This window comes from Misgurnus anguillicaudatus, chromosome 18 (genome assembly GCF_027580225.2).
Source record: "Misgurnus anguillicaudatus chromosome 18, ASM2758022v2, whole genome shotgun sequence".
NCBI classification, from domain to species: Eukaryota; Metazoa; Chordata; class Actinopteri; order Cypriniformes; family Cobitidae; genus Misgurnus; species Misgurnus anguillicaudatus.
Window position 1 is genome coordinate 21,880,933 of NC_073354.2, and position 10,707 is coordinate 21,891,639.

Consider the following 10,707-nt stretch of genomic DNA (forward strand, 5'->3'; position numbering starts at 1 on the left):
ACATACATCATGCTTGACCTTGGCAAAGTCAAGCTAGTTTTTATCTGTCAGATCTGACTTCATTTGAATACTTTACTCTTTCCACACTAAAGGTCCTCTAAACATTAAATAAAAACACAGATATTATTTTTTCCTGTTGTTGTTGATAAATAGTTTATCATGCAGAACTACATACACAGATTTCAAAACTCATTGGGTGAATCATTCATTTTTAGCTTTGCACAACTGCCTCCCAGTGGTGAGGTTTGGTGTTGCACATAACTGGCTACCAACCTTTCCAATGCATTAAAGGGATAGTTCACCCAAAAATGAAAATTCTGCCATCATTTACTCACTCTCATGCTGCTACAAACCTGCATACACTTCCCTGTTCCGACGAACACGAAGGAAGACACCCTGAGAAACGTTTGCAACCAAACCATCCGCGGACCACATTCACCCCCATAGTAGGAAAAAAGAACACTATGGAAGTAAATGGGGTCCACCAATGTCTTGGCCACAAACATCCCACAAAACATCTTCCTTCGTGTTCACCAGAACAAAGACATCCATACAGGTCCGCAACAACATGTGAGTAAATTTTCATTTTGGGGTGAACCATCCCTTTAATGTAAGTCTATATAACCATTCATGTCATTTAATCCATAATTATAATAAGAACAACAACTCAAATGTTTATTCTTAATTATTGGACCCTAGACAGAATCACACTACTACACCTTATATATATTATTTATATATAAATAACCACATACTCATTTAAATGTATCAAATTGTTCATGAACATTTCATTGAAGTTTTAAAATAACACAAGCAAACATTTGCATTATTCAAGAGTTAATTTAAATCAACATAGTACAGTACCACTTGCACATATAAATGTTGCAATAGTATAATATACATTTAATCGTTTACAATACAACCCATGTCAATTCAGCACAGCACACAGGCCTTATGTAGCTGCTCCACGCTGGGAATCAAAACATTTCTGCATAAATTTAGCTTAAGTTGGGATGGAAATGACGTCGATCAAAGCAGGCTATAAACCTTTTTCTGGTGTTGCTACGGTAATGATCAGTTGCCATGATGAAAGTCAAACGGCAACATTTCCAGAATCATTTACAGTATAATGTAGACATTTTCCAACCTACATCATCTGAACGCAAGGAGTATTGATGATGAAAAAGAGATTGGTGTAAAATACCAGATGAAATAACATTTTTGTATATATGATAATAATTTACAGATTTAAATAAAACCCCCTTGCATTCATTTACAATCACAGTGGACTAAAACTGGTAAGCAGCATGTTTTTTTTTTACAATGCCTTTATACCAAAGAAGCATTTTATATTTTATAACAGTTTGGTCAAACCCCATTAATTCATCATTCAAGAACATTTCAAGGGACACTTTCCACTTATTTCAGATATTATTATCACTTTAAAGGACACTTTACTGAAAAATTTAAATTCTGTAATCATTTACTCATCCCCATATTCTTCCAAAACCGTAAGACACACACACACAAAGAAATGTAGGTGTCCCCATATACATTAATTTAGCTTGAATATTCTGTGTGGTCGAGCAAAGAAACAAAAACATACAGGTTTGAAACAACACTGGGTGAGTAAATCATCACACAATTTGTATTTATAGGCAAACTATCCTTTAAAGTCCCACAGCATAACACATTACACGTTAACATGGGTGCTCCAGCCATAAAATTGAATGCTGCCTGATACTTAAGCTGTTCCCATATATCTGTTAAATGAACATCGAACTGATTCTGAAAGATATGACTGAAATGATTGATGAGACTGTTTGAGCTTCTTTAACTATAAAATAAATAATAATCCATATGAAATAATGAATTGGTCATCAAAGGCGCAAACACAAGCTGATGCAAAAATATTCAAAATGCAACAAATATCAACTGAAAGAGTGGCTGTGCCACTTCCAGTCCTCAGCACCAGCACGACTTACGAGTGTTGTCGCCAACATTGCACAATCCTTCCTGCTCCTCCAAAACTGTGAGATCAAACTCGTCATTAATGGAGCTTCCCAACATATCAATATCCTTCTTATTGGCTTGTAACACTAATTCAGCCAATCGGGTGAAAGACTGTAATGGAAAGAAGTGGAGGTAAACAATACTTAATAGCTGGAGGCAAGAAAACACAGAACAAAAATGTGCAAACAAAGTTATCTCATGGCTGCATGAACACATGAATACACACCTGCTGGGCATTTTGTTCTTTAAACGTGTGAACAGTAAAACAAAAAAATTTATGAATACGGTCAAAATGGTACCTCTGTAATGTTACGGTTTGTAAAGGCACTTGTCTCAAAAAAGTCCATCCCGTAAGCCTTTGCAAGCTGGAGGAACGAAAGAGATTAGATCATCATGAGGACTTTATTATGAATCAAAATTTAAATAATGTACTAGTTTCACAAGAAGAGCTATAAGGGAAGTATGATTCATTTACCTTATCTCCCTGCTCTGTAGCTACCTGTCTCTTCTGTTCTTCATCAGACTTGTTCCCAACAAGTATCTTCTGCACCTTCTCAGGAGCATACTGATCATGGACCGAACCAAAACAGAAAGTCAATGGAGTTGAATAAAAACAGCCAATATGATTTACAAAAAACTAAGAATATACAGCATTATACAGTGATGTTGATGAAAAAAATACAAATATATGAAGCTATATTTAGTCACAGTAATAAACCCAGACTTTTTTTTATCTCTGCTGCATTACCTCATCCACATCACTGGCCCACTTCATGATGTGCTGAAATGAACGCTCGCTCGTGATGTCATACACCAGAAAAATGCCCTGTCGATACAACATCACTTAGTCCAATCGTACATTATAATAAGATTTTATCAGTACATGATCACACAATGGTCATCTAAAATGATTCCTCATCTGACTCATAAATGAGATGCAGGCCACCTGTGCTCTTCTGTAGTACTGTTTCGTGATGGTCTGATATCTCTCCTGGCCTGCCGTGTCCCTGCATGCATAAATACATCTGATTAGCCAAACCAGCTGACCCAACACTGTTATGTAAAAAAAAATGTAGAATAGAAGTCCATCGGAGCTGTAACTTACCATATCTGTATTCGCACTTTAATGCCATCAATCTCTAAGGTCTTCATTTTGAAATCGACACCTTGAGGAAAAGAAAAACGTTAGAATCACAATTCGTTGTATTGGCTAACACCTAAGGAATTTTACTTGGTATTAGAAACTTTTTAAAGAATACAACAGCTAGAAATACAGTTTATGGGTCATTCCACCGAATCGGTGCCGTTTGCATGTTGTAACTCGTCAAAATTGAAGTTGATATCTAATAACACACGTTTTACTTTTCAAAATGAGTATTGGTCAATCTCAGGTAACTAGTTTATTTTTTAACATGGTTTCTTAATGAAAGATGGAGGCATTTTGATAACAGGAGTGAAAGTAACAGGACTGAGTTTTTAGCATAGATTTAGCAAATACGTAAAATGTAGCTGCAGTTAATATGTGCTAATAACATGAAGACACTTAGCAAATTCTAGTGATTTACCAATTTTTTTTTTTAAATAATATCATCAAAAAAATAATAATATAGGTAACAGGACTGAAAATTAAAATTCACAGTCATAGCATCAATATCATTAAATATACAGAAAAGAAAAATGAGAAAAGGGACTTTTGATCTTCACATGACCTTCAGAAGATCCAGATGATGTCACTTCCTCGTGAAAATGTGACTTGCAGGATATTCCTAGGGGGGAACGTGTTGGGTAACAGGACTCAGTGAAATCCTGGGAACATGACTACAATGTGCATTTTATCCAAAATATTATGACTTTTCAATGGTAAAAATTATTTAAAGCAAAGATGGGATGTGGACCCACACAAAAATGCAAAAAATCAAAGATATCTAAAAAATGTTTGCTTTATATTTAAAGGTACTGATAAAAAATGCTATTTTTGGTGTTAGATTAACATGCAGGAAACTTTGCTTAATAATAAAATCTATTTTAGAGTTAGTTTTCTTGCATTTTTATACATATAATGACCTGGGGACAGAAATGGCACAGATTCGGTGGAATGACCCTTATATATAAACACAGTGTTTATACAAAAAATAAAAAGTTGCATACAAGAAATTAGTAAATTGAACACATAGCTTGCATATGCAAGATGAATAAAAGTGAATTTACAAATTGCACCTTGTTTGCCACAAAAAAATGTGTAATTTGATGAAGACTTCACAAAGGAACCAACCTTTTTGAGATATAGGGATATTTTAAAAGAATAACAGGAGAGAAAGTGATACTAAAGATATAGAAAAACACAAATTCATGCTTTAATCGATGAGTCATTTGGTACATAGTACCTGGAAACAACAGCAAAATAGCATCATCTGGATTTTAGCCATTTTACCCAATCAAGACATAAATGATGGGCACACAAACATGTACTCTGTAAGTATGAAGTATGACCTAGTGCATTCTTAATGAGATTTCAGCTAAGAAAGAAAACACTACTATTATGAAGCTGAAAATGTTAAGAAATAATAGCAAGCCACAGCAAAACTGCAATAATATAGGGCTATGCATCAATAAATAAGGACCACTGGGAGATGTTTTAGCTTTTACAGCAGTTTTGCAAGGAAATCTCATTCTCAATGGCATTTCCAAAAACAATTATAACCGTTTAAAACATAAATTTTAAAGATGGGTTTCAAAATGAAAGTTTTGAACAACTCCCTGTCAGCTCTGTGTAAACTACAGTAAGTAAATGGAAATCTGAAATAGCAATGACATCATGCACGTGCTGCTTAAGATGCTAAGCTTATTAATAGTCCCCCAACAAAGTTTTGGTGCTTTTAGTCTATGGTCACTTGTAGTAGTAAACCTACCTCATCGTCTGTCTAAACAAAACTGCTTGATGCTTTCGCCATCTTGATTGTTTGTGTTTAGCGTGTGTAGTGTTCATTTACATGGTAACATCGCCATCTACTGGCATGGCACAGATAACGTAGGAGATGCAGTCATCTTTGTGGCTACACAATTCTTTTAACAGCATAGTCGTGTATACGTGAAATGTTTAATGAACGCAAGGAAAAACTTTTTCTTTTTTCACTACATTGTTGTTGTGTTAACATATCCTTAGCCGTTTGCTATACATGTCAAAACTGAGGAAAGACTTCCTTGTATGTTTTACTTAAAAGCCTCCCTAAAATGCACTTTTAAATGTGTTTCTAGCAGAAAATGAGTCGCCAGTGTGTCTGCAGAAACATCCTGCTATACAAATCCATGGGGGTGATTCTCGCGAAATTAAACTTATGAGGTGTCATGAAACATTTTGATAACAAAAGTAAATCAAAATAAGAAGCATACAGTTACAAACATCTCTTCATGTACTATTTGCACATGATTTCAAATGACATCATACAAAACAATTTAGTTGTTTTTTCAACATTTAAAGGGATAGTTCGGCCAAAAACGATATTAAACCCATGATTTACTCACCCCCAAGCTGTCCGAGTTGCATATGTCCATCGTTTTTCAGACAAACACATTTTCGGATATTTTAGAAAATATTTTAGATATTTCTGTTCATTAAATGTAATGTTGCGGGGTCCAGCAATAGTCCACGACCTTCAAGTCCAAAAAAGTGCGTCCATCCTTCACAAATTAAATCCAAACGGCTCCAGGATGATAAACAAAGCTCTTCTGTGGGTAATCCGTGCGGTGTTGTTGTAGAAATATCCATATTTAAAATGTTATTAACTTTATAAACTAGCTTCCGGTAGCGCCGCCATCTTAGACTCAGGAGAGAGGATTAGCGTAGTGTACGCACTTTTCTTAGTGACGTATGACAAATTCGGAGGGCGGGGGCACCGAGCAGCAGCAGAGAAACTCTGTACGCTGCGTAAGCTCTCATCCTGAATGCGCATCACTCCAAAAATGGCGGCGCTACCGGAAGCTAGTTTATAAAGTTAATAACATTTTAAATATGGATATTTCTACAACAACACCGCACGGATTACCCACAGAAGAGCTTTGTTTATCATCCTGGAGCCGTTTGGATTTAATTTGTGAAGGATGGACGCACTTTTTTGGACTTGAAGGTCGTGGACTATTGCTGGACCCCGCAACATTACATTTAATCAACAGAAAGATCTAAAATATTTTCTAAAATATCCGAAAATGTGTTTGTCTGAAAAACGATGGACATATGCAACTCGGACAGCTTGGGGGTGAGTAAATCATGGGTTTAATATCGTTTTTGGCCGAACTATCCCTTTAAGATGAAAAATGTCATTACCGCAACGTGTCCATGACTGGATTTGGGTTATTTGACATGAAAATATATTTATAATAAAAAAAATCTAAAAAATAAAAAGCTTAAGAGCATGTTACTATATGTACTATAAACATTTACAGTAAAGAAACATGTGGTATTTGGTGATCATTGGTAAATGTAGAGACAATAATAAGGAATGTAAATGTGTCTAAGACCAATTTTCTCATCCTCCGCAAAAATTTTCAATCATTGTTTAAGCCCTCAAGGAACTAACATTTTCAAAAAAAAAAAAAAAATGTTGGATGGGACATAATTGACTGTGACACTCAAGATGGCTACCAGGTAAGCAGATCTTATTTTTTCTCTGCAGATAAAGTTGAAATTTTGTTTGTCATAGTACCTAGACAACTTTTTAGTTCTCATTACCAAAACTTGAGTTTGTAAATGCATATATTTAATGTAATACCATGTTGCGGTAATTACATGGAAGTCACCATTTTGTGCCACCACGTTTCTACAGAAGCCTTAACAGATAAACATTTTTGTCTCCGCCGATGACATGTTTTTCGGCTGGCGGCTACTGTAGCTTCTCTATGCATTTCAAAAGCGAGGGGTGAGCAGTGGGCTGAGCCGTTGGTTGCAATTCGCAATCTCACCACTAGAATTTACACACTGCACCTTTAATCTTATATGTGCAAAAAATTGGCTTCAAGGGCTTTTGAAGAAAATCTGATGCTGGACACCTTCTAAGTCTGGATTTCATGAGAATCACCTACTCCTCTTTGTGTAATCTCCTTTAAACCGCAACAGTCACACAAAATCCCCTATCAATGTGATGTCACATTAATTACATCCCAACCATAACCACTCACAGACTCCACCTTATGAGCGTGTAGTTCATCCTTCTGCCATAGACATATGTTTTGATGTAGTCCAAAGCACATGTGTAAGCGCTATACACCCTACCTTGCATTCGGGGAGGGGAACAGAAGCTTTCTTTGCATTTAAAGAGACACACACAAAAACAGCACGTTTTCATTGCAGCCACAATGGCCATGTTCATCATCATATAATAAAAGATCTGTGGTGTATTTTGAGCTGATACTTTATGGACACATTCTGGGGATACGAGAGACTATTTTAATATTGCTGAAAACACCTAGGTTAGTGGCCCTTTAAGTCTTTTCAGTCATAACAGCTAAATATGATATCCTTGGTCATTTGTGGCACTCTGCTGTAAAATATTTGTGACTCCTTAGCTGTAAGTCGACTCTTGTTCCAAGCAACCAAATTCAATCACAGCGGTGATTGTTTAATGTCCCTTATATAATTCTGTGGTTAACCCTTTATCTTGTAGGTATACATCGGGGTCCTGATTACCCTTTTTTACTGTAATGACCAGTTTCACTGTAAATAAAACCTTACAAATGGGCCACCATGAGTGCTTCATGGACCTTTAAACCCGATTATGACTACAAGTTTAACGATTAAATGTAATGTTTGGAAATTACATTGCACGAGTACAAATAAATACCTAATAAAATCATATTAATAAAAAGGAAGTCAGTATAAAACCTCAAACCAAAAAGACTTTTACCATCTACAGAGTGCCACAGCCTCCTCTTTATCAAGCTATACATTAAACAACGGTGCTACCTGTGACCTGCACTTTAAACACTGACACACACAAAGCTTTTCACTGCCGCCACTGAACTGGTTGGGCAGAAGAAAAGGACAAAAAGGCCACATCTTCCTTTCTCTCGCCAAGATAATTGTGGACATTGAAAGGACAACAACAATGCAATGCAATACTAGCAACATAAAAGGGCATTGTACAACTAACCTAACCATTTCTAACTTAACCCTAAGTTAGGTCATATTTCCTCTATGGTCTCAAGGGCGGTTCTTTAAGTCGTGGAACACAAACCTTAGGATAACAAAGCTTCACCCCTCTTTGAATTAATAACATGAGGTTTGTGAGCACCAGATATATCAAGACATTAAAATCAGACCATCAATCTAATGGCCATTCAACCAAGTATAATGAGTATTAAATTTGCCATAATGTAGCAGAGCTGTAACAATTAAATCATCACTCGGACACTTCTCTTCTGAGACAGGCACTAATATGAAATGGTAATACATTTAACAGCAAAACAGACAGATAAGCTACGGTGAATGGATGGCAAGTACAAGTTGTCAGATTAATCGGATGACAGCATCACAAACAGTTGACCAATGATCAAAACAAACATGAGGCAAATAAATTAAAACCCATACTTATCAGCTTCTATATCAAAAGCAATTTACCACAAAAGCATGTTGCAAATATATAACTGGTACTATTACAAGAGTAAGCATAGAAATAACACAAACTACTCTTCCTCTGTAATAATAATAATATAATATATATATGGGTCATAGTCCTGTGGACTAAAGCTTATTGAACCATTTTTAGGGCAAGGCACCAGACATCACTCAGGACCAGAGAGACTAAGGTTTTCAAGCCCTTGCAGTTAAAGATCACATCAGCACTTATCCAAAAGAAAAGTTCATCCCGGCATATTAATTAAATACTGGCAGGACAGACAGACTGCTGCAAGTATGAGTCAGTTCTTCTGATTCCTTATTGATTTAGGGAGATAAAAGCATCTGGAATGCTAGGAGATGGCGGAGATTAATCTTACAGCTAATATTATTTGCTACACACTGAGCAAGCTACAGCAAAATCACCCTGAACCTTTGCAAAATAACAGTCTGACATTTATTCCACATTTAATGATGCATATATTATAATTAAGAGACAACATCTTTGCTATGGGTTTAGCCTCCTACATGCTACATTAAAAGAAAATCTAATCCAAAAATTGGAAGAATTAGAATTGTTTTAACTCCTTCTGTGAAAGACAGGATATATTTATCAGGATCGCAATATTTATGGGTGAATTTTTGGGTGAACTATGCTGTAATATGATAATCATATTCCAATACTATAGTTCACATTTTACATAACCCCAACTTATTATTATTATTATTATTATGCACAAAGTAAGGTGTAATACGAAAGGAATAAACTGTTCTGTGAACACAAAGTAATAAAAGTGTCCTTATTTGCAGAGTTTGATGTATGAAAAATCTGTAAATAATAAGTCCAAAATAAAAATTTTGGTTATGCTCTTAAAATGAGTAAATTGCCTGTTGTTCCACCAGTCCAGGACACACAAATTACCACTATATGAATAATGCAATAATAGAAAGGTAAAAAAAAATAATGATTTTATACCTGTACTGTATATTCTCAAATAACACTATATGAATTATGCAATAATAGAAAGGATAAAAAATAATGATCTTATCTCTGTACTGTTTATTCTCAAATGCTTGCGTGAAAATTTGTAGTTGACTTCTTAATCAAACAATTTTCTATATTTCTCACTGCGGAGACTATAAAAACAGTAAATCTAAAACCAAATTGACATATCAATACACAGAGCACCTGCATAAAACATCATGTATGAGTTGCAATGGCTGCTGTCAGGACACTTTATTGCCCATTATATATTATTAAGAATGCATGCAATAACATACACCTGCTTTAATGTATTCACCATGCAATTGCCTTTCAGAAATCATACCTATTCATTTTATAACTAGAATTCATTACTAGATTACTGCATAATGTAAGGCCTAATGTATCATGGCTATGTTCAATTTTAATTTATCAGCTCGAATTACAATGCGTGCAATGAGCTCTTTATTATAAACAGGCTTGTGATTGTGGTGTTAAAAGGCAACATTGCAAAAATGACAGTACAGAGATAAGGCATTTTAAATTGTGAAAGCATCCCATGTGGTGTAATTCTCAATTCATTATTTCACGGCTCATAAAGTATAATAGCCCAGCGCTGCTATGCTATGGGCACGAGCTTGTTTGTTCTGCAACTCTTTGAACGGATGTATGAAAGTATCTGTCTTACCGATGGTAGAAATGTGAGAGGGATGAAATTCATTGTCCGTGAATCTGCATAACAAACAGGTTTTCCCGACACCGGAGTCTCCGAGAAGCAAAAGTCTAAACAGCACATCGTACTGTTTGGCCATGGTGTCTTATGGTCACAATTAAAAGAACTCAGCGTCGGGTTTCCATGTTTACCCCTCTTCAGAGTATCATCTTCTGAATTTTCCCATCGAGCGGTCCGCGCTTATCTGGCGATTGGCCGTATCACTGTTGGGATAAGCGAGGGATGTTATGTTTGTTGAAATGATTCAGTAACGCTGATCTGGTGGGTGCGGTGGGCTCGTGTGCGCTCCCTATTCGTTTCGCTGACATCCATCACACCTCATGAAATGGGTGGAGATTACGAGAACACCGCACCAGGCTTTTGATATTGACC

At 35.9% G+C, this 10,707-nt stretch overlaps 1 protein-coding gene across 1 annotated transcript; it reads right to left on the reverse strand.

Moving 5' to 3' along the window:
• Positions 1 to 654: 654 nt before the first annotated feature.
• On the reverse strand, positions 655 to 10,671 carry rab15 (RAB15, member RAS oncogene family). The gene is made up of 7 exons (XM_055185677.2): positions 10,291 to 10,671; positions 3,119 to 3,179; positions 2,960 to 3,020; positions 2,762 to 2,839; positions 2,489 to 2,578; positions 2,313 to 2,378; positions 655 to 2,124 (listed from the first exon to the last, which is right to left on the reverse strand). Exons 1-7 carry the CDS (start codon positions 10,412 to 10,414, stop codon positions 1,966 to 1,968), a joined length of 639 nt encoding a protein of 212 aa, XP_055041652.1. The 5' UTR covers positions 10,415 to 10,671; the 3' UTR covers positions 655 to 1,965.
• Positions 10,672 to 10,707: the final 36 nt, after the last annotated feature.

What these genes read in the sequence shown, in the direction of transcription:
- rab15 (XM_055185677.2), bottom strand. Translation starts at nt 10,414, where the DNA reads ATGGCCAAACAGTACGATGTGCTGTTTAGACTTTTGCTTCTCGGAGAC. An exon ending in AGTACTACAGAAGAGCACAG is followed by an intron (nt 2,840 to 2,959) that starts GTGGCCTGCATC and finishes TTGTATCGACAG; the next exon opens with GGCATTTTTCTGGTGTATGA. An exon ending in GGGCCAGTGATGTGGATGAG is followed by an intron (nt 2,579 to 2,761) that starts GTAATGCAGCAG and finishes GTCCATGATCAG; the next exon opens with TATGCTCCTGAGAAGGTGCA.